Below are 22,249 nucleotides of genomic sequence, written 5' to 3' on the forward strand. Positions count from 1 at the left end.
GTTAGCCAGGATGGTCTCGATCTCCTGACCTCGTGATCCGCCTGTCTCGGCCTCCCAAAGTGCTGGGATTACAGGCTTGAGCCACCGCGCCCGGCCAGCTGTCCTTCCTTTCTTGTGCTGATTGTTCCCAAATGCCCTGCCCACAGTGGAAGCTGTGTGGTGTCCTGGGCCCTGGGTCCACTTGCACTCCGGCCGGAAGTTCCCACGTGGGTTCCTGGCTGTGGCAGGAGAGCCACACAGATCCCAGCACAGAGGATGGAAGCCCTCGCCGTGGTTCCCAGCGATGGCCAGAAGGGCACCAAGGTGCCTTCCTCCGCGTGGTCTGACTGGGCTGAGCCTTGCTCAGGAGAGGGTGGCTGTCAGGTGCGGGGGCTGCCCCAGCACTGCTCCCCCTTCTGCCTCATCTCGTCAGCGTCAGGGTCAGCACCCTGCTTCTAGGGCCTGGGTCTGCAACACGGCCGAGTAGCGTGGTGTCTCCTATGGCGCAGGTGCTCCCGGCGTGGAGCTGCGTTCGTGGTCTGAATTCCGTGCGGGTTTAGGTACTCACGGTCGGGCCAGTGGCTCCTGCGATGTGTCTGGGAGCATGATTTCGGGGGAAGGATGGCATTCCTCAGGGCTTTGGTAACACGTGTCGGAAAGAACCTGGCGGTGGGGAAGGCAGGTGTCAATACCAGCCTCTACCTCTGGCATCCGTGCTGTTTACAGCCAGGTCTGCTGCGGAGGGTGGGCGAGAGAGGCTTCTCCCGACTGTCCCTTGCCCTTTCTGAGGGGAACTTACATTCTGATGTTGGAGGAAACCCTCAGAGCAGCTCTCTGTGGCTTTGCCCGTGCTCTGCTTGGGAGGCTCCAAGTCCTCCTGCCCGGAGCGGTGTCACCAGCGAGGCTCCCAGAGACCCAGACTCCCGGTTCCTATGGGGCCGGGGTTCCAGACTCCAGAGGGAAGCAGGGTTGCACATAAACCATGGCATTTGCAGGAACAGTTTGGCCCCAGAGCCTGCCCTGTCATGGAGCGCGGGGGACCCCAGGGTGGGTTCCCAGCCCCAGGCCTGCGATGCGAGCCCGGGTCTGCTGAGTGCTGCTCAGGACTTGGGATTTGAGTCATATCCTGGGTGGCTTGTCCACGGGGAATGAGGGATGTTCACAGGGTCTGTCAGGTGTAGAGAGGGAGGAGACGGGTGTCGGGGCAGCCCAGCACCTGCAGGGGCTCAGGATGGCCTGTCTGCGCACCTCCCATCCCGCCTCCTCCCTCCTGGGAACTTCCCCTGGCCTTGGAGAGCAGAGGATATATAGCTGCTCCTGGCTGGGGCGGGCAGCCCTGCCCTCTGGATCTGCATCTGCGTGGACGGGTGGCCCTGTCCTCCGGGCCTGGAGCGGGGGTGTCCCTGTCTCTCTTGGGCTGGGTGGGTGGGCCACCCTGTTGCTTGGGGTAGCGGCTTGCTTGTGGGACCTTCTCTGCTCAGCGACTGCCCCCCATCCTGAGAGACACTCGGTGGGCACTGGGCCTGCGGCTGCTATGAAAGAAGTGTTGCGGGTCCTCCCTCGGCCCTTGGCGTGCAGGTGTGGGCTTCTTCGACCGTGACTCAGGTTGCCCTGACCCCCAACTACTCCGGCCCCCAGCATGTCTGTGGATGGGCCTGTCCCGGACATTTCACAGAAATGGGGTCACACACTGCGTGGCCTTTTGTGTCTGGCGTCGTCTCTCAGTGAGCGTGACGTCCTCGAGGTGCATCTGCGCTGTGGCCTGGGGTGGAGCCTGGCTCCTGCTCCTGGCGGGGTCCTGCTTCCGCGCGCGGCCTTGCTGTGCTCTGTTGGTCTTTCCTCTGCTGGACTCTTGTCTGCTTCCACCTTTTGGCTGTGGCGAGTCGTGCTGGCTCTGGGAGGCATTCGTGTCGGGCGTTTGTGTGGTGTGTGTCTTTCTCTGGGAATGGAGGTGGTGGTGGTTTTGGAGGATTTGAAAGGCAGGGTCTCAGTTATCCAGATGCTACTGCGTTGGGCAGCTAGGTTAATAAGAGGTGTTTCCTCCTGGACCGTGCTTGGTCTTGAGGTCTGGTGGTAGACCGGCGTCGGGCTGCAGCTGGCTTTGCTGTGAGCGCGGCGTGGAGCTGGGGGACAGCGCTGCTCTTAGCTCAGCAGCGCACAGGGGCGGACACCCCCAGGGACTGGCGGCTCAGCTTCGAGGTGTGCATGTTTCTTGCGGTTGGTGAGGGAGGGACAGAGCTCGGCACTAGGCTTTCCCGGCCTGGCCAAGTGTTGCTGCCTGCCGTGGAGGGTGCCCCCCAGCGTCCCGCCGCCTCCCTCAGGCACTGCCTGGAGCCAGCATGGTGGGGACTGCAGGCCCTGCCTTGGGGCACCCCTGCTGGCCACTTCTGGTCCTGGGAGTGGCTGCAGCCCCTGATTTTGAGCTTACATTTCTAGGAGACTGCAGCATGGCTGGCAGGTGTGTGTTGGTGTGGCTGTGGTCCCCTTGGCTGGGCCTGGCCTCCCCAAGTGGATGCTGGAGCACGAGGACCTGTCCCGGCTTCTCAGGAGGTTCTGCCTGTTCTCTGCGCGTCCCTCTCGCCTGCCCTTCTGCCTGCAGCTCCCAGGGCTGCAGCCGGTGGGGCCTGGGCGTCCTCCTGCTCCTTCCCTGCAAGCAGAGCTGTGCTCATTTCATTCTTTCTTCACAGGGGCCGGGCGGGCTGGGGCTGCCAGGGAGGCTGGGGGTCCCCACTCATGCCTGTTTTCTCTTTTCAGTTGGAGAGAGGCGATTTCCTCTCAGAAGAGTGGAGGGAGCGAATCGCCAACACGAGGTATGGCCGGCATGGGGCGTGCGGGGCATGTGGGGTATACGCTCACGGGCGGGCAGTGGCCATGGCACTGGAGTCCGGGAACGGCCCCTCACTCCTGCGCTGGCTGTGTCAGGAAAGAGGCCGGTGGGGACAGGAAGGGTGCCTTTCCCTCACCCTGGGCCTCCCTCTGAGGGCGCGCAAAGCGGACATACCCAGCAGATGTGCCCAGCAGAGCCCCTGTCAGCCCCTGCAGACCCTGCTGGCAGTGAGCCTGTTCCTGCTGCCCTATCCCCTTGACTTTCTCGCCTGGGTTCCTGGGCCTCCTCCCCACTCAGGCTTGGTCTGGGGGTCTTCCTGTCTCCGTGCATCCCTCCTGGAGTGGCTGGCACCCACACAGTGTGCACAATGGTCCCAAGCCATCTTGGCGCTGCCTGGGCTTGCCCCCTCCGCGCCGCCTCTCACCCAGGCCCAGGAGCTCAGGGCACTGTCCAGGTCCCTCCCCACTGCCACCTGTTTGTCCTGGTGGCTACCGGCTCTGTGTGGCTGGGCTGGGCCCCTGTGCTCTCCACTGCCCAGCCTGGGTGTGGCCACGGTGCTCCAGCGTCTGCCAGGGACCCTGGGGGCCCAAGGCTCTTGTGAGAGCAGCCGGCGAGGTGGGGTCAGCAGCCGGCTGGGCCCTGCTCCCCCAGTCCCGCTGTCCTCCCTGCTCCCCTTGTCCTCCCAGCATTCCTTGTCCTCACGTCCCTTGTCCTCCCTGCATTCCTCGTCCTCCCCATGCCCCTCGTCCTCCCTGCATTCCTCATTCTCCCTGCATTTCTCGCCCTCTCCATGCCCCTCGTTCTCCCTGCGTCCCTCGTCCTCGCCACGCCTCTCATCTTCCCCGCACCCCTCCTCTCTGCATTCCTCTTCTTCCCCATGCCCCTTGTCCTCCCCGCACCCCTTGTCCTCCCTGCCCCCTCACTCCTGCTGTCTTCCCTGTGCTTTTCTTCCTCTCGGCTGTGCGCATGGCTTATGGTTAAGTGTCCCCCATGGACAGGGTTTGGGGTACAAGTAGAAAATGGGGGTTTCTTTTCCCAAAAGGTTCCTAGGTTTGCTCTTCTGTGTGAACTTCTGTTTGGGTTGGGGCACTGTGCCCCCCGGCGGGTGTTCTGCCATCTGGAGGGAATCGTGCTGACCCTGTGGTATCCCCATCCCATGGAGTGGTGGTGGGAGCACAGGGGGACCTGCAGCGGTCAGGCCATGATTGCTGTCTTGTAACAAACTCTTAAGCCGAGAGGCCGGGCGCGGTGGCTCAAGCCTGTAATCCCAGCACTTTGGGAGGCCGAGATGGGCGGAGCACGAGGTCAGGAGATCGAAACCATCCTGGCTAACACGGCGAAACCCCATCTCTACTAAAAAAAAAAATACAAAAAACTAGCCGGGCGAGGTCGCGGGCACCTGTAGTCCCAGCTACCCGGGAGGCTGAGGCAGGAGAATGGCGTAAACACGGGAGGCGGAGCTTGCAGTGAGCCGAGATCCGGCCACTGCACTCCAGCCTGGGCGACAGAGCAAGACTCCGTCTCAAAAAAAAAAAAAAAAAAGCCGAGAGATTTCCTGGCATCTCATTGACATCTGGGCTTGGCGCAGGCTCTCGCAGTTCCTCTCTAGGAGCTGCCAGCCTCGCTGCCTTGTTGGGTAGCCCCAGCCCTGGGTTCAGCCTGCTCTGGCTCTGGGCATAGCGTACAGATCTTGACCAGGAGGGGCTCCTCCCACAGGTTGCCCGCTGACTGTGGGGCCTCGCACTCTGGCCTCAGCCTGTTTTCCCTTTCCTGTGTCTCACCCACTATGGCGGTGGCTTTGGAGGTGGCATCATGGAGTTTGCTTCTCTGAACACCCAGTTACCCAGGTCTTTCTGGCTCATGCCGCTCAGCCGCCTTGGCCACCTGAGCTCAGCCAGCCTTACGTCTAGCCTCCCTAAGTGCAGTCCTGAGTGGGGAACACAGGTGGCCCCAGGACCCTCATTTGAGGATGGTGGCCTGGGAAAGCTGTGCGGGGCCTGCATGGGAGCCTCCGGTTCCCCGCTGCTTGCCAGGGGGTCTGAAACGCTGCCAAGGGTGCCTCGCCTGGGGCCCGTTGTCTGCGGTCTCTGCGGCGGTTGAGCGGGAGCCTCTGCTTGGTGCCCCCTGTGGCAGTCCAGCCCCCTGCTGGGCCTCTGTTTTTGGCCACCTGCCTTCTTCCCTCGGCCTGTGGGTCCTTCACGGCTGCTCCTCCTGCATTGTGTGGGCTGCTCGTGAACCTTCCCAGATCACTGGACTCCAAGATTCACGATAAGGGACTTGGCCCCGAAGCCCGCCCCTCTGTTTTCGGCCCCACTCAGAAGAGGCCGCTCAGGTCTTTTCCCTGCACCTGAAACCCACGGTGTGCGCTTGGCGGTGTGGGCTTGGCCCTGGAGGTGGCGGGCGGGTGTGGGCAGGGCCTGGCACCGACAGCAGCGGTTGTTGGCTCTGCCGGGTGGCTGTGCCCGTGAGGCGAGCCTTCATGGCACTGAACTGGAGTATTGTTTTGCAGTGTTATATTTGTGAATAATTTTGCCTTTGGTCCTGAGGTGGATCACCAGCTGAAGGAGCGGTTTGCAAACATGAAGGAAGGTAAGGCGCCCTCCTCACCGGTCTGTGCTGGTGTGACGTGATTGAGGAAGGGCGGCGGCCAGGAGGTCCCCGCAAGTTGTCCTGCAGAAGGCAGCTCAGACTTGGGGTCCTTAGTCCCCTGGGAGCCAGGCAGTCTTCCTTCGTGCTGTTTTTTCTTTTTTTATTGAGACAGTTTTGCTCTGTCTCCCAGGCTGGAGTGCGGTGGCACAATCTCTGCTCACTGCAACCTCCGGTTTCCAGGTTCAAGCGATTCTTCTGCCTCAGTCTCCCGAGTAGCTGGGACTACAGGTCCGTACCACCATGCCCAGCTGATTTTTGTTTTTATTTTGTTTTATTTATTTTTTGAGATAGAGTCTTGCTCTGTCCCCCAGGCTAGAGTGCAGTGGTGTGATCTCAGCTCACCGCAACCTCTGCCTTCTAGGTTCAAGCCATTCTCCTGCCTCAGCCTCCCAAGTAGCTGGGACTACAGGCACACGCCACCATGTCCGGCTAATTTTTGTACTCTTAGTAGAGACGGGGTTTCACCATGTTGGCCAGGCTGGCCTCGAACTCCAGACCTCTGGTGATCTGTCTGCCTCGGCCTCCCAACATTTTAGGATTACAGGCGTGACCGCCACGCCCGGCCCTGGAACCTTCTTGGGTTGAGCCTGTAGCTGATCACCCGGGGCAAGAGCGAGAGTCCCCTTTGTTCTTGACCTGAGCACATGGAACGCGGTGTCCAGAATGAGCAGGAGCGGGGCTCTCAGCTGTTTTGTTTTCTCCCTCTGGAGAAAGGTCACCAGGCCCATGCAGGGCCCTTCATGCTGTTTCCTGAACCCCAAGCCCTGGCGTAGTCTCAGGAGCGGTTAACTCAACCCATCACATCAATTCCAGTCCTGCAGTTGAGGGTGGGACCCAGATCACAGCCTGTGGAGTGCCCCTTCCCCTAAACATGGAGACTGAGCGTGCCATTGTCCCCCAACCCCCGCCAGCCCCCCAGCAGGACGCAGGGCAGGTTTGGGGTCTTCCTTGCGGGGATTGTGCTGCCTGCCTTCCGAGGCTCTCCACCAAGCCTTGCAGCAAGCACCACCTCTGTGTACTGGCGGATGTGGCTTCCAAAGCCACTGCTAGACTCGGAGACAGGTGCTCTGGAGGTACCCTTCTCCCTCCCAACTGCTTCCCACCTGTCCTCTCTAGGGAGGCCTCCAGAGGCTAGGGGAGAACCGTGGTGGGCTCTTCAGGCCTCTCAAACAAAACCCAGAGGGTCTGCAGCTGCCTTCAGCACCAACGCCCCACAACCATGGGGGTTTGGAGGGTGCCTGTGTGCATGTGTCTGTGAGTGTGTCTGTGTCTCTGCATGCCTGTGTCTCTTGTGTGTATGCCTGTGTGCCTGCGTGTCTGCTTGCGTGTCTCTGTGTGTGTGTCTGTGTCTGCATGTCTGTGCCTGTGTGCATGCCTGTGTGTGCGTGCCTGTGTGCCTCCCTGTCTAGGTATGTGTTTGCTTGTTTGTTTCTGTGTGTGCATGTAGGCCTGCGTGTCTCTGTGCATCTGTGTGCCTTGCGAGTTTATTTGATATCTGTGTGTGTGTGTGCGCGTGTGGCAATGGTGTTTCTGAATTATCTTAGAACCACGTGGGGACACCATGCTTCCCCGCCCAGTCGCCCCCACACCTCAGCAGCACTCCGGGCCGCCCTGCACTCTGCGACTGCACGCAGGAAGGCAGCAGTGGCTGCAGGCAACTCCTGTCACCCCCTCCGTGGTCCCCGTACCTGCTAGAACGCCTCTTCTGGCTGTTTCTCGCTAGCTTTCTCTGCACGCTCAGACGTGGTGGCTGGGTCAGGGTACTGCAGTGGCGTCTCCTGTCCAGCCCCTCCCTGTTTTGAAGGGAGTGGCCAGCAGCACTGATTCTAGGGACCCTGATGGTCCCAGACGTGCCCGTGAGCATCTGTCAACCTGGCTCTGCAGCCATTTGACTTGGCCCTGCTCATGTTTGAGGTCCTCTCGTAGGGATACTGGCCTAACCCGTGTGCCCAGCCTGGCCCCGGAACTGCCCTTCCTGCCCCTCTTGAGGGGAGTGGCGTGCAGAATGCCAGGCCTGGGCTGGCGCGGCATCTGGGAGGAGAGCTGGGATGGCGGGGTGTGCGTGTGTTTAAATGGATCCATTTTGACTTTTACTTTTTTTTGTTTTTTGAGACGGAGTCTCGCTCTGTCGCCCAGGCTGGAGTGCAGTGGCACGATCTCGGCTCATTGCAAGCTCCGCCTTCCGGGTTGACGCCATTCTCCTGCCTCAGCCTCCCAAGTAGCTGGGACTACAGGCGTCTGCCACCTTGCCTGGCTTATTTTTTTTTATTTTTAGTAGAGACGGGGTTTCACCGTGTTAGCCAGGATGGTCTTGATCTCCTGACCTCATGATCTGCCCACCTCGGCCTCCCAAAGTGCTGGGATTACAGGCGTGAGCCACCGCACCTGGCCAGCGTAGTGGGTTTTGAAGAAACTGCCCTACACACGTTGGCTGGCTTTGCCTTCCTCATTTAACAGGAAATCCCGGGAATCATACTGGACAGCGCAAGCTCCTTTCCTGGCGCATCTTGCAGCAGTGGCTGCCCAGGGCTCTTCTGCAACCGCGTCCCCCGCTGGGCTGAGTTGCTCCTCTTTTGGGAGGTTCCTGTGCAGAGCCCATTTCACACAGGGAAGCCCTGGCTCAGGGTCTGTGAGGACTTGAGAACTTTTTTTCTTTTTTTGGGGCTGGTAGGGGGGTTGAGTCTCACTGTATCATTCAGGCAAGGAGTATAGTAGCTGTATCTTGGCTCACTGCAACCTCCGCCTCCCAAGTTCAAGCAATTCTTCTGGCTCAGCTTCCCGATTAGCTGGGATTACAGGTATGCACTACCACACCTGGCTAATTTTTGTATTTTTTTAGTAGAGACAGGGTTTTACCCTGTTGGCCAGGCTGGTCTGGAGCTCCTGGCCTCAGGTGATCCACCTGCCTTGGCCTCTCAAAGTGCTGGGGTTACAGGCGTGAGCCACCACACCACGCCAAGAACGTTTTTTAAGAAACGTTATTTGTAGGAGGTTGGGCACGGTGGGTCACGCCTGTAATCCCAGCACTTTGGGAGGCCGAGGCAGGCGGATCACCTGAGGCCAGGAGCTCCAGACCAGCCTGGCCAGCAGGGTGAAGCCTATTCTTTACTAACAATGCAAAAATTAGCCAGGTATGGTGGTGCATACCTGTAATCCCAGCTACTCAGGAGTCTGAGGCAGGAGAATTGCTTGAACCAGGGAAGCGGAGGCTGCAGCGAGCCGAGAGGCTCTGTCGCAAAAAAAAAAAAAAAAGTTACTTGTAGGATAGGCTTACCCTTGGAAGGTGTAGGCAGGTGGACAGGACTCGGAGCCCAGTGTGTGTGTGTTCCGTGTCGTCGCTCCTTCTCTGTCACCTTGAGTGGTGTCTGCGCTTCTGTTTCCTCTCCCCTGTGTGGCAGTAAGCAGTGTCTGTGTTTCAGGTGGCAGAATCGTGTCCTCGAAACCCTTTGCACCTCTGAACTTCAGAATAAACAGTAGAAACTTGAGTGGTAAGAAACTCTCAGCATTGTTAATGATTCACACGGGTAATTTTAACCACCTGACATGCGCTATTCTAAGTTCCTCCCCCTTGGCCCTGTGGAAATTGGGGCTGGATCCTTCTCTGGGGTGGGGCTGTCCTGGGCACTGCAGGGTGCTGAGCCGTGTCCCTGGCGTCCACCCACTCCCTGCCAGGAGCACCCCTGGTCATGACAACCACACACGTCCCTAGAGAGCACTGTGTGCCCTGGGGGCAGCATCACTCCTAGGGGAGACCCTGGCTTTGAGGGGAGACATGAAGGATTTACGGGACTCTTGTGGACAGGGACAGGCCCGCGATGGGAAGGAGCTGGCCCCTCCTGTGCCCCCTGCCTGCCTCGCTGTGCTGTGTGCTCTGTCGGCTCCCGGCCATGCTGGGCAGCACAGCCTCTTCCTGAGGGGCTTCCCTGAGGAGCGCCCACCTGGGAGGTGCCTGTGTTGCTGGGTGCTGGCTGTTCTTGCAGCCACGATCTAAGTTGCTTCCAGATCTTCTCCCCCTCCTTTTCCATTCCACTCAGCTGGGTTTGTGGCTGTTTTTCTGAGGTTGGAGGGCCCCAGACCAGGTGCTGTTGAATAGTTCATCTCCCTGGGACGGCCTCTGTGGGCCGCTGTGGCCTGACTCAGTGTGGGAGAAGAGGAAAGACGTGCAGCTCAGGCTTCTGTCCCCACACCTGCCCTTGGGTGGGTGAGGTCGGCATGGAGGGGCTGCGGGTAGACGTGGGCCCGGGCCTCACCTGTGGCTCCCACAGACATCGGCACCATCATGCGCGTGGTGGAGCTGTCGCCTCTGAAGGGCTCGGTGTCATGGACGGGGAAGCCAGTCTCCTACTACCTGCACACTATCGACCGCACCATAGTGAGTATCTTGTGCCTTTCACCCCGCCCACGTCACACCTCCCGCCTTTCTCACATGGCCTCTGAGACCCTCCCCCAGAGCCCTGAACGCGCCCCCCCGCCCCCTCCACGGCTCAGGCCCAACTCCTCAAGGCCCCCTCAGCACTGCTTGCTCCGCGGGACCCACCAGGGTCCTCCCAGGCGCTGGGCGTGTCCTGGGTGAGGGCCGAGCACTGTCTCCCCTTCTCTGCACTCAGCCCTGGGATGAGGCGGGGCCCTCATCGTGATGCGTGACCGTAAGGGTCCTGGCCGCCATATCCAGAGGCCCCTGTGAACAGGAGTCCCACGTCCCTGTTCCTAGCTCCCTCCATGTGAGAGGGTCCTGAGCAGGGAGACGCCAGGGTCCATGGGTGGGGTCTGGGATGCTTCTTCCCTCCCTGTGTTCCCCAGGGTCCTCTGACACTGCCCTGGGCCAGTGTGCGGCCTGCCTGCTTCCCAGGGTGCTTCCCCCACAGCCCCTTCGCACGGGTATCCCGAGCCACCTGGCGTGTGGGCAGCGCTGGCCCTCCAGGGCTGGGAGGCTTCCCCTGGTCTCTTTCTTGTCCTTCGGTTGGGCAATCTGTTCTTGTTATTGGAGTAGCGGTGGTTTTCCTCACGGTGGTGCTGGTGTGTCCAGACCCTCACTGTCCGGCGCTCGGAGCCTCCACTGGAGCCTTCCTGGGGAGCGCTGGTGCGGACTGGGGGCCGACAGTCCTAGTCAGACTCACCCCGCCCCTTCCACTGCTCCCCCGAGGGCCCTGGGACGAGAGGCATGGGGAGCTGAAGCTGAGGCTCTGGGGGCTTGGCCTACCGTGTGGCCCCCACCCCCACGCAGTGCTGCTGCTTCAGCCGCCCTGCACTGCTGCCCTCGGCGCGGCCCCTCCCCTCCTCCTCTGAGGCCGGCGCGGTGCTTCTGTGCAGAAAGCCCTTCCTCTTCCAGAAACAGAGACACATCCCGGGGCCCCGTGTCTATTCTGAAGGCTCAAACCAGCTCTGCCCACCCGTCGCGTGCTGGTGAATTGAGGGTGATGTCTGGCCGCAGCTGGGTTAGTCACATCTGTGTTTGCTGCTGGGTGGCTCCAGCTGCATGCCTGGTGTCCCCAGATACCAGAACGGCCTCCCCCGCCACTCTCCAGGGAGCTGTTATCTGGGTGTCCAGGCAAATCAGAACAGAGATTGGGACTCCCTTCTAATAAGGGTTCTCTTTCTTCATTTTAGCTTGAAAACTATTTTTCTAGTCTGAAAAACCCAAAACTCAGGGTAAGTGTGTGTGTTTTTTCTCCTGGGTTAATAACATGCATGCACTGATGTGGGGAGACGCAGAGCCGTGTGCAGCCGGGTTCAGGAGCCATGACTGGAGCATAGCCCTGCTGCCCTTCAGGGCCCAGCCCAGTGGCCTTTCCCGCCTCCTTCCTGCTCCTCCCTGTCATTCCTGGTCCCCTCCCTACCCTTTCCTCCCTGTCCTCCTGCTCCTCCTCTCCTCTCCCAGCCCTTCTCTCTCACCATTCAGTCTCTCTCTCCCACCCTGCCTCTCCCTTTCTCTCTCTCTCCCACCCACTCTCTTGTCTCTTTCTCTCTCCATACTTTGCCTTGTCTTCGATGGTTTGGCCTGGGCCATCCTTGTTAATACCCATTTCTGGGGAGGTGGCTTGGGTTAGTTTTGGTGATGGGGTAAGTTGCACTGAAGGGCTGGGTGGGTGAACAGCTTGTGCATCACTGCCAGCTGCCCCCTCTTGAGGTCTGAGTGGCCACACCTGCACTTGTCCCACCCTCAGTGCAGAGTGCAGCTCCTGGGTCCCCACCGCCGTGCACGCTTTGCACTGTCGCAGGCAGGGCTGTCCCCTCCGCTCCCACCTTAAAGCCGCGGTAGGAAAGCCTGGCTCGGGAGCCGCAGTGGCTGCCCTGCTCCCTGGTGCTTCTGCAGTCTCAGACCTGCCTGCTTATTTGCCACCAAAGCTGAGAAGACGTTTGTCCAGGCGTCCTTTCCTTTTGGAGGGTCAGACGGGACCAGTGTGTACAGAGCCCCATTCAGGAAGGGCTCTGTTACTGCCTGGATTTGTAGCCGGGGCTGGGCTCCAACCTGGCCTCAGAGTATGGTAACCCTCGGGGGCCCTCTGTCCTTCCCACCATGCTTAGGGGGATGCAGGTCTTCCCTGGAGAGCAGGGAACAGCCCGAGGTGGCTGGTGCCCCCTGTGTTCTTCCCGTGGGTCGCGCCCTCCGCCAACTCTCATATCAGAGAACTTGTGCACAGTGTCCCGCATGTGGGCCTTGGTGCCTTTTGAAGAGAGGAGAGAGGGTAGGGGAGGCTGTGGGCTGTGGTGTCTAGGTCCTGCTGCCCGAGGGCCTTCTTGTCTCCTTTCTTAGATGTGGTTCTTCTCTCCGTGGCTCACAGTCTGGCTTCTTACTGATGGGCGGCTGTGATCGTGGGAGTGGCTGTGAATGCCATCATCCATGCCCACGGGTCACGTCCTGGCCTGTGGGACCCCAAGCAGCCCACTGCTGTCTCTGGGCCTCAGTTTCCTGATTGGTGCCACAAAGGACTTGCAGTGGACAGAGTTGGGCCTGTGGCCCCCTTGAGTCTGAGCTCCGCGTGCCTCTCGGTGTAGGAGGGCTGTGGGCAGCGCTGGGGCTCCCCGTGGCTCAACCCGCTCTCCTTCCAGGAGGAACAGGAGGCAGCCCGGCGCCGCCAGCAGCGCGAGAGCAAGAGCAACGCGGCCACGCCCACCAAGGGCCCCGAGGGCAAGCTGGCTGGCCCCACCGATGCCCCCATGGTAAGGCCCCGCCTGGCTCCTGGTGCTGGAGGGCACCCGCCCGCTGCCCGGGAGATCCCATGGGCGGGAGGCTCGGCGCCCATCTCTGTTCTTCCTTTGTGTCCTCCAGGACTCTGGTGCTGAGGAAGAGAAGGCAGGAGCAGCCACCGTGAAGAAGCCATCTCCCTCCAAAGCCCGCAAGAAGAAGCTCAACAAGAAGGGGAGGAAGATGGCTGGCCGCAAGCGCGGGCGCCCCAAGAAGATGAGCACTGCGAACCCCGAGCGGAAGCCCAAGAAGAACCAAACTGCACTGGATGTCCTGCACGCTCAGACCGTGTCTCAGACGGCAGCCTCCTCGCCCCAGGGTGAGTTACCCCTGCGCCACGGCCCCGTTCTCCCTGAGTGCAGATGCCTGGGGGGCCGTCTGCTGGGACGCTGCCCTCCTGAGCCCCAGGTGTTCAGGGTGTCCCAGGAGCCTCCCTGGTGGGGCTGTGCCTTCAGGGTGGCCCCGTCCTAAGGGGTTGCTGGGCACCTGCCCCATGCTGATGCCCTGCCCACCGCTCTCACCCAGATGCCTACAGGTCCCCTCACAGCCCGTTCTACCAGCTACCTCCGAGCGTGCAGCGTCACTCCCCCAACCCGCTGCTGGTGGCGCCCACCCCGCCCGCGTTGCAGAAGCTGCTAGGTGAGCTCACGCGAGGGGTCTGGCGGAGGGTGCTGGGCTTGGGGTCCCGGGAGGACCGTAGGTTGTGAGTCTGACCTCGCAGCAGCCCCCGTGACCCCCCATGCTGGACCCCACTGAAGTCACCCAGGGTCCGGGTCTGCCTGCTGCCAGGGTCAGTAGAGGCTTAGATGCAGCGCGTGGGTTGTCTGAGGTCTTACCCAGGAGATGCTAGGTGACACTTGGGACATCTGCGGCTGTCATAACTTAGGGGTGCTGCTGGTATGGGGTGGGATGCTGCTCAGGGCCCTGCAGTGCCCACGATGTCCCCACGCAGCGAACACTCGGCTGTGCAGGGGTCAGAGGGCCTGAGTGCTCTGAGAGCCTGGAGCGTGTGGTGTGGGCCCCGCCGGGCTCTGCTGAGCTCCTGCCTCATGAGCACCTGACACCCGCCGAGGCCTGGGGCTCGTTCTCCGGGGCCGCTCCCTCCTCGTTTCTCTCAGCCTCAGCTGTTCTGTGCTCACTGGTATTCCGCCTCTCTTCCCAGAGTCTTTCAAGATCCAGTACCTGCAGTTCCTGGCATACACAAAGACCCCCCAGTACAAGGCCAGCCTACAGGAGCTGCTGGGCCAGGAGAAGGTGGGTTCTGGCCCCCTTGTCGTTCCTCCTTCCTGCACAGAGGCAGGTCGGTTCCTGTTCCTGGGCATCTGTCCGCTGTGGCAGAGGCCCTGGAGCGCAGGCCTGAGTGAGCTCCCTCCTTCTCTCACCCGCTGCGAGAAACAAACCTACCTGTTTAAACCCAAAGAATGGACTGAGAAACCCGGAGAACAGCAAAAATGAGACTTTTAATCATGGTTTTGCAAGACCTGGTGTCCGATAGGCACACCCTGCTCAATTTTAACAAGCAACTTACCCTGTAGTGCACAGGTCCCTCCCCCAGTTCCTCAAAGGCTGAGTACTGTTCCCAGACATTGCCTGTTGGTTGCTCGGCAGGGGCTGTAGGTGTTTTCTTTTTCTTTTTCTTTTCTTTTTTTTTTTTTTTTGAGGCGGAGTCTCGCTCTGTCGCCCAGGCTGGAGTGCAGTGGCGCGATCTCAGCTCATTGCAAGCTCTGCCTCCCGGGTTCACGCCATTCTCCTGCCTCAGCCTCCCCAGTAGCCGGGACTACAGGCCCCCGCCACCACGCCCGGCTAATTTTTTGTATTTTTAGTAGAGACGGGGTTTCACCATGTTAGCCAGGATGGTCTCGATCTCCTGACCTCGTGATCTGCCGCGCGCGGCCGTAGGTGTTTTCTTTAGGGTTGTCCTGCTGCATTTTGTGCATCGCAATCCCAGTCAGCTCAGGGGCTTTTCAAGTATTTGACTTATGACCTAAGTAGCTGGGCAGGCTGATAAGAACAGACAAAGCGAGCTATTTTGCAGACTAGTAAACCTTCATCTTAGACTAAACTTCTTTGATTCGGGTGAGGGCAACTAAGCGGGGGGAAGGGGAGGTGGGGAGGCTGACAAGAGGCATCAGCGATCCAAACAGGGGCCTAGTACCTGCTGTCTCTTCTGTAGTTTGCTGACCTAAGCTGATTCAAAGCACTTTGTCCTGAAAATGGACCACTGTATACATGATTTCTTTCATCTGAGGTCCCGGCTGTGGGGCCCCGCCCATCCCACTCTGGGAGCCTCAGAGGACCTACCTCTGGGGAGTTAGGCCTGGGCTATGGGGTGGAAGTTCTGGTGGCCCAGAGATAACTCCAGAAGCCACTGGAGCCACAAGGTCGGCGGTCCCTGAGCCCTGGTTTGCATTTTTGGACTTTGGTTTTGCTTTAGGAAAAAAAAAAAAAGCTTATAGCGTGCTTTGAGCATACGCACATACATTGCTCCCTGTGTAGCTGACAGCACGCCTGGGCTTGGGGCCCTGTTCTCTGCTAGTGTCTGGGGGTTGTCCTGTGTCGATGGCTCCTGGGCTCTTCCCTTGGAGGTGGGCCTCCGGACGCTGAGTTTTTGCTGTTACGCTGCAGAAGGCTTCCTCGCAGATCCATGTGAAAAGTCCGTTCCCTGGTATTGCCTTGGGATAAACTCCTCAGCGTCAGCCGGCCTCTGCGTGGCTGGGGGCGCTGCCCTGGCTGGGCCCGGGTTGGGTGGCAGGCGCCATCCCTCCGGCTACAGAGAGTTCTTTGCAGTGAACCTGTCGCAGAGCTGGTCCCCTCCCGCGGTGGCCTGAGTGTTTCTCGGCATCTCAGCCCGGTGTGGGTCCTCTCACACGTGTCTGTCCTTGAGCGCGTCGGCGGGAAGTGTGAGGGGCAGGGCGTGGGCCCTCCCTGTGGGCCCTCAGTCACCTGCCCTGTCTGTCCTGCAGGAGAAGAACACCCAGCTCCTGGGCGCGGCTCAGCAGCTCCTCAGCCACTGCCAGGCCCAGAAGGAGGAGATCAGGAGGCTGTTCCAGCAAAAATTGGATGAGGTAGCGGACCCCAGAGGGCAGGTGGCAGCTGGGGCACAGCCTGGGGTGGCCCACATCCGTCGGTATGGCTTCCTATTTGGGCCTCTGTCGGGCTGTGTCCCAGGGGCTGGGCTGCAGGGTTGGTCATGCCTGGGGGCTTACTTCACCTTGGAGGCCACCAACATGACCTCTGCCCCACCCCATGTCCCCAGCTGGGCGTGAAGGCGCTGACCTACAACGACCTGATTCAGGCGCAGAAGGAGATCTCCGCCCACAACCAGCAGCTGCGGGAGCAGTCGGAGCAGCTGGAGCAGGACAACCGTGCGCTGCGCAGCCAGAGCTTGCAGCTGGTGGGTGCCGCAGCGCAGGGACAGGGACATAGAGGGAACCAGAGGGGCCCTGCCTGGGTGGGTGTGTCCTCTCTGCAGACGGGAGGCTCTGGAAGGCTCGCCTCTCTCGCGGGGTTTGTTTTAAAATGAATCGCGCCACCTGTGAAAGCTTGTCGAGCATGTCCCATCAGGCAGACCCCAGCCCTCGGCTGGATGGTTTCTCAGCGGCCCTGGGTGTCAGGGAGCCGCACTGTGTCAGGCTCAAGGTGTGGGGTCATGGGAGCACCCCCCTGTCGTCGTGTGGGTGCTGGAGCTGCCTTATCTGTCCCTGGCGGGCCCTAGTCTCCGCTTGTTTTGCATCCTCAGCCTGCTGTTCCAGAAACGGGGTCTGTGCCCTAAACACACAGGCTGTTGGCTGAGGCGGGTCCAGGGAACCCTGCCCTGAGGGTGTGGAGTGTGCCAGGCAGGCAGCCAGTCAGTCACAACTGCTGCATCCCTGTCCCCCTCAGCTCAAGGCTCGCTGCGAGGAGCTGCAGCTGGACTGGGCCACGCTGTCCCTGGAGAAGCTGCTGAAGGAGAAGCAGGCCCTGAAGAGCCAGATCTCAGAGAAGCAGAGGCACTGCCTGGAGCTGCAGGTGGGCTGCGCGCGAGGCTGCGCTCCATGGTGTCCAAGCCTCTCCCTTCGGCCTCCCTGTGACAGCGTTGAGGCCTGGGGTGGTTGCAGTTGCAGCAGCCTAGGAAGAAGATGGAGGAGGACAGTTGGGCGGAGGCTTGTGGAACCTGTCTTGGGCCGCAGGCTGGCTGTGTGGAGGGCTCCGCCTCACTCTGGCCCTCAGCTCTCGGGGGCATCTCAGGCTTGCTAGGCCGAATTCGCAGCGCTAACCCAGGATTTCCTGATTTCCTGGCTGCCTCCTTGCAAATTGCTTCTGTAACGGTTCTAGGGGAGAATTTGCTCATTAGAAAAATAGCTGGATCGGTGCAGGGGTTCACGAACGCCTGTAATCCCAGCACCTTGGGAGGCTGAGGCGGGCAGATCACCTGAGGCTAGGAGTTGGAGACCAGCCTGGCCAACACAGTGAGACCCTGTCTCTACCAAAAATACAAAAATTAGCTGGGTGTGGTGGTGCATGCCTGTAGTCCCAGCTCCCAGGGAGGCTGAGGCAGGAGGATTATTTGAGCCCTGGAGGTGGAGGCTGCAGCAAGCCAAGATTGCACCACTGCACTCCAGCCTGGGCGACAGAACCAGGCCCGTCTGAAAGATAAAATAGCTCGTACTTTCTGACACCGAGAAACGCATTTGTGGAGGCCAAGTAAAGGAAGTGTGGAGCAGGGTATGCGGTGGGAAGGTGCTCTCCTCCCTCCTCCCGGGCAGGGGCAGGTGCTGGTAGGCGGTGCCCACAGCTGCCGTGCAGCCTAGAAAGCAGCAGGTCATGGGCTTTGTTCCCAGAGCCCTGTCCCGTCGAGGCTGTGCCCGCCTGCTGACCTTACGTGTCCCCAGTGTGGTTTCACTGTTGGTGGACCTAGTGCCCTGTCACCGGACCTCCGTTGCCCTTTCAAATTACCGCACCAAACTTGCTGCAAGGCTGTCCCCGGAGGCAGGCTCCCATGGGCGGCTGACGGACGTCGGGAAGCGCCACCCACGTGCTGCCAAGCCGCTTCCTCACGTGGCCCGGGCGAGTCTCACTAGCATGTGTTAGAGAAACGGAAGTCGCTGACCTCGTTACCACAGCCAGGCCCTAGGGTCTGCCTGGAGTAGAGGCCTCGGGAAGAGCGTATTTGGGTTCTGACCATTTTTGTCATAATCTTTCTTCTGTAATAAAGAAACAAAATGTTTGTTAACAGAAAGGAAAGCACGTAACCAGAACAGATAAACCAAAAGGAAAAAGCCCCTCGGAGACGCGGCGCCGGGGAAGCTGCCACGTCTGACTGGCGTGTCCCTCCACAGGAGGGTGTTTTACACTCAGAGTCTATTTTGAGAGACAAGAGCACTCTGTATCCTCCTGTTGCTCTTTTTGGAGAAGGTGCTTTCATGTCAGCAAAAACCATCCTCGGCCCTCCACGGTGCTTTATTTGGCGCCCCAGCTTCCCGACCCTGCCTCTAGGTGGTCCGTGGCTTTGGTTTTTCTATCCCATGCAGGCAGCGGGGTCCGGCCGCCCCTCGGGTGTGCATCTGTGCTGCAGTCTTGGGTCCCCGGTGTGGCCCCAGGTGGGGCGGGCCTGACGCCCTCTCTCCTGCAGATCAGCATCGTGGAGCTGGAGAAGAGCCAGCGGCAGCAGGAGCTCCTGCAGCTCAAGTCCTGTGTGCCGCCTGATGACGCCCTGTCTCTGCACCTACGCGGGAAGGGTGCCCTGGGCCGCGAGCTGGAGCCTGACGCCAGCCGGCTGCACCTGGAGCTGGACTGCGCCAAGTTCTCGCTGCCTCACTTGAGCAGCATGAGCCCGGAGCTCTCCATGAACGGCCAGGCTGCCGGCTATGAGCTCTGCAGCGCGCTGAGCCGGCCCTCATCCAAGCAGAACACGCCCCAGTACCTGGCCTCACCCCTCGACCAGGAGGTGGTGCCCTGCACACCCAGCCATGGCGGCCGGCCGCGCCTGGAGAAGCTGTCTGGCCTGGCTGCACCCGACTACACCAGGCTGTCCCCGGCCAAGATTGTGCTGAGGCGGCACCTGAGCCAGGACCACACGGTGCCCGGCAGGCCGGCCGCCAGTGAGCTGCACCCGAGGTGAGTGCCCTGGCGGGGTGGGGGTCTGCACCTGGCGCCTGCCGACTCTGCCTGCTGTGCTCAGGATGTCAGGGGTTCTCAGCAGGAGTGCGTCTGTTGAGGAGACTGAGGTGGGGAGGTGCTAGGCCGGGCCGCTGCCTCTGAGCGCCAGCCTGCGGCCCTGTGTGGCCCTCGAGAGTGACTGTAACTTCTCATTCCAGAGCTGAGCACACCAAGGAGAACGGCCTTCCCTACCAGAGCCCCAGCGTGCCTGGCAGCATGAAGCTGAGTCCCCAGGACCCGCGGCCCCTGTCACCTGGGGCCTTGCAGCTTGCTGGAGAGAAGAGCAGTGAGAAGGTGCGGGCCACAACCCCCGCCCAGGGCTCAGGGAGGCACTCAGCAGAGGCGGCCTGAGCGAGTTGCTAGCAGGAGGGGTTGTCCTAGTTGACCTTGGCACAGCGAGGGACTGGGGTTGACCTGGAGGAGGACATTGTGGCTGAGTTGGGGGGCAGCCGGTAAGGCTGGTCACAGGAGACGCTGGGCAGGTGCCATGGAGGGTGTGGGCTTTGTCAGGGTGTCCCTGGCGCCTCTCAGTTCTCAGTGACAGACGGCAAGTGCTGGTGGAGACACAGAGCCCTGTTTGGGAGGCTGCTGCCCTCGAGGACTGCCCAGGGGGCACTGGCCTGTGTGCGCAGGGATGGAGAGGGATGGACGGCGACGTTGCATGGACTTGGCAGTGCTATGGATGTGGGCCCTGGGAGGCTTGGTGGCCCCACAGGTCACTGCCCACCGAGCTGGGCGGGCAGGCTGGAGGGGACAGATGGGCATTGCTTTCAGACGGCAGGAGCGTGCGGTGCCTCTGGAGTGTCCCAAAGCTGGTGTCCAGGAGGCCTGACTGTGTGGGGAAGGTTGCAGGGCCTTGGCAGCGTGGGGGCCGCCTTGAGAGAGTTGCAGCAGCCCCCGTCCTGTGGCTGTGGTTCCTTTGTCCTGGAGGGGTTTGTTGACCCGCGCCTGGGGGCGGGCCTTCGTCCGCAGGGCCTGAGAGAGCGCGCCTACGGCAGCAGCGGGGAGCTCATCACCAGCCTGCCCATCAGCATCCCGCTCAGCACCGTGCAGCCCAACAAGCTCCCGGTCAGCATCCCCCTGGCCAGCGTGGTGCTGCCCAGCCGCGCTGAGAGGGCGGTGAGTGGCTCCCAGGATGGCATCCCCAAGGGTCATGTTGAGGCAAAACAGAGTTTGGGGTTCTCGAGACCTGGCTCGCTTTGTAAAGTCACAGGCTGTTAAATGATGTCGAGCCTGAGGCAGTGCAGTGAAGGTGGACCATCCAAAGCCGAGGTGTGTCTGGTGACCTGGGCCGTTGTTATCGCCAGTCTTTTTCTTTTGGGTAAAAGGTGGGTGTGCAAGTGGAGAGGGCCTCACACCTTCTGGGTTGAGGAGGAGCTCAGAGGCGCACCCTGGCTCCCAGCCTCACTCCTCACGAGGCCCCGTTGGCTGCTGTGGCCCCTGTCCTCGCAGCCGCCTCTGGGTTCTCCCACCCAGTGCTGTGCATGCAGAGAATCTCATTTTGTGTAGCATGGGTGGGATTTTCTGGGCATTGAACTATTTTTTTACAAGTATACGCTTCAGCGGTTTTTAGCATTTTCTGTTCTTTTTTATTTGATTTTCTCGAGACAGAGGCTCGCTCTGTCTCCCAGGCTGGAGTGCAGTTGTGTGATCTTGACTCACTGCAGTCTCCGCCTCCCGGGTTCAAGCAGTTCTCCTGCCTCAGCCTCCCGAGTAGCTGGGATTACATGCATGCCCCACCACCACACCCGGTTAATCTGCCCCCAACCCCCCGAGACGGAGTCTCGCACAGGCTGGGGTGCAGTGGCACGATCTTGCGATCTTGGCTCACTGCAATCTCCGCCTCCTGGGTTCAAGCAGTTCTCCTGCCTCAGCCTCCTGAATAGCTGGGATTACAGGCGTGCGCCACTATGCCCAGCTGAGTTTTGTATTTTTAGTAGTGACAGGGTTTCACCGTCTTGGCCAGGCTGGTCTTGAACTCCTGACCTCAGGTGATCCGCCCACCTCAGCCTCCAAAAGTGCTGGGATTACAGGCATGAGCCACTGCATCCAGCCAATTGTTGTATTTTTAATAGAGGTGGAGCTTTTGCCATGTTGTCCAGGCTGGTCTGGAACTCCTGGCCTCAGTCGATCCACCTGGCTCGGCCTCCCACAGTGCTGGGATTCCAGGCATGAGCCCCCGTGCCCGGTCGGTTTTTTCGTATTTTTATACACCTCGGTCTAATTCAGGACATTTTCTTCACCCCAGAAGTGTTGCCCCCGTCAGCAGTCACTCCCTAGCCGTCCCCCAGCCCCCGGGCCCCCGAACACACTCGTGTCCGGGCCTGTCCCTCCTCTTGGCACGTGAGGGCATTCCCTGTGTGGGCGGAGTGTGCCGTCTTCATCGTGCCCAGTCGATGGGCCCCGGCTTGACTCCCCGTTTTGGCGATTGTGAATCATTCTGCTGTGAGCGCTGGGTCCAGGTTTCCGTGTGGATGTAGGTTTGCTCTTTGGCCTGTGTGGGAGTGGAGCTACTGGGTTCTGCGGTCACTACTGACCTTTGTTGGACTTGGAGTGTGGTGTGGGGAAGTGCGGGGGTGGTGGCCGGTGGGTGTGGTCTCGTGAGCGCCCCCACGCGACTGCTGACATTTGTCCGTGCTACTTAGAGAACAGCCACTTTCCCTGTTGAGGGTGGGCTGTGGGTGGTTTGAGTGGTGCCCAGTACCCCCTCCCCACCGCCGGACCCCAGGACTCCCGCCTCCTGACCTCCCTGCCTCAGGCCCGCTGCCTCATTCACACACACGCACTGCCCACCCTCGCTGCGCCACCTGCTCGGGGCCCCACTGCAGTTCCCCCACTGCCCTCTTCCCATCCTGGACTGGACGGTGACCCAGCCAGCTGCAGCCCTCCACACTCACTGTTTCCAATTGGGTTCTGGGTCTCGCCCCTGACACGAGGTTTTCTCTCTGCAGAGGAGCACCCCCAGTCCCGTGCTGCAGCCCCGCGACCCCTCGTCCACACTTGAAAAGCAGATTGGTGCTAATGCCCACGGCGCTGGGAGCAGAAGCCTTGCCCTGGCCCCCGCAGGTAACGCCCCTCCTGTTTCCTACCTTCAGGACTTGGCTGTGGCTGCTCTTAAGGCAGGAGGGCCGGGGTGCTGGGAACGCAACACGGCTTCCTGGGGTGATCATGGGGGCTGCTGCCCCGAACCACCAGGCCTCGTTACTGACACCCTTTCCTGCATCCCACCGGCTGGGTTGCGGATCGGGCTCAGTTGCAGCCATCGCGGCCTAGTGCCTGCGTGTCCCAACACTGACACCTTGTGCTTGGGCGTATTAATTCAGCCCATGAGGTCGGCCCCAGCGCTGTCTGGGGCTCCTCTACTCACAGCCTGACTCAGGATCAGCTCCACACACAGCAGTGCCCAATGGCACATGACCGGGGGCCTCCATGCTAGTAGCGGCGTGGTTTCTGGTTTCTTCAGAAGCCTG

The 22,249-nt window shown here is 60.6% G+C and overlaps 1 protein-coding gene across 1 annotated transcript in view; it reads left to right on the plus strand.

Moving 5' to 3' along the window:
- The window catches only part of DOT1L (DOT1-like histone H3K79 methyltransferase), a 64,986-nt gene that overhangs the window by 35,099 nt on the left and 7,638 nt on the right, over window positions 1-22,249 (plus strand). Inside the window, exons 8-23 of the mRNA XM_011997475.1 lie at window positions 2,734-2,789; window positions 5,316-5,395; window positions 8,875-8,943; window positions 9,721-9,827; window positions 11,063-11,104; window positions 12,506-12,616; window positions 12,726-12,960; window positions 13,167-13,280; window positions 13,804-13,895; window positions 15,605-15,706; window positions 15,898-16,035; window positions 16,524-16,649; window positions 18,253-18,737; window positions 18,938-19,073; window positions 19,752-19,898; window positions 21,731-21,845. Coding sequence (XP_011852865.1) covers window positions 2,734-2,789; window positions 5,316-5,395; window positions 8,875-8,943; window positions 9,721-9,827; window positions 11,063-11,104; window positions 12,506-12,616; window positions 12,726-12,960; window positions 13,167-13,280; window positions 13,804-13,895; window positions 15,605-15,706; window positions 15,898-16,035; window positions 16,524-16,649; window positions 18,253-18,737; window positions 18,938-19,073; window positions 19,752-19,898; window positions 21,731-21,845 — 2,155 coding nt within the window. The remainder of the gene's footprint in view (window positions 1-2,733; window positions 2,790-5,315; window positions 5,396-8,874; window positions 8,944-9,720; window positions 9,828-11,062; window positions 11,105-12,505; window positions 12,617-12,725; window positions 12,961-13,166; window positions 13,281-13,803; window positions 13,896-15,604; window positions 15,707-15,897; window positions 16,036-16,523; window positions 16,650-18,252; window positions 18,738-18,937; window positions 19,074-19,751; window positions 19,899-21,730; window positions 21,846-22,249) is intronic.

This window comes from Mandrillus leucophaeus, unplaced genomic scaffold (assembly GCF_000951045.1).
Source record: "Mandrillus leucophaeus isolate KB7577 unplaced genomic scaffold, Mleu.le_1.0 Scaffold54, whole genome shotgun sequence".
NCBI lineage: Eukaryota > Metazoa > Chordata > Mammalia > Primates > Cercopithecidae > Mandrillus > Mandrillus leucophaeus.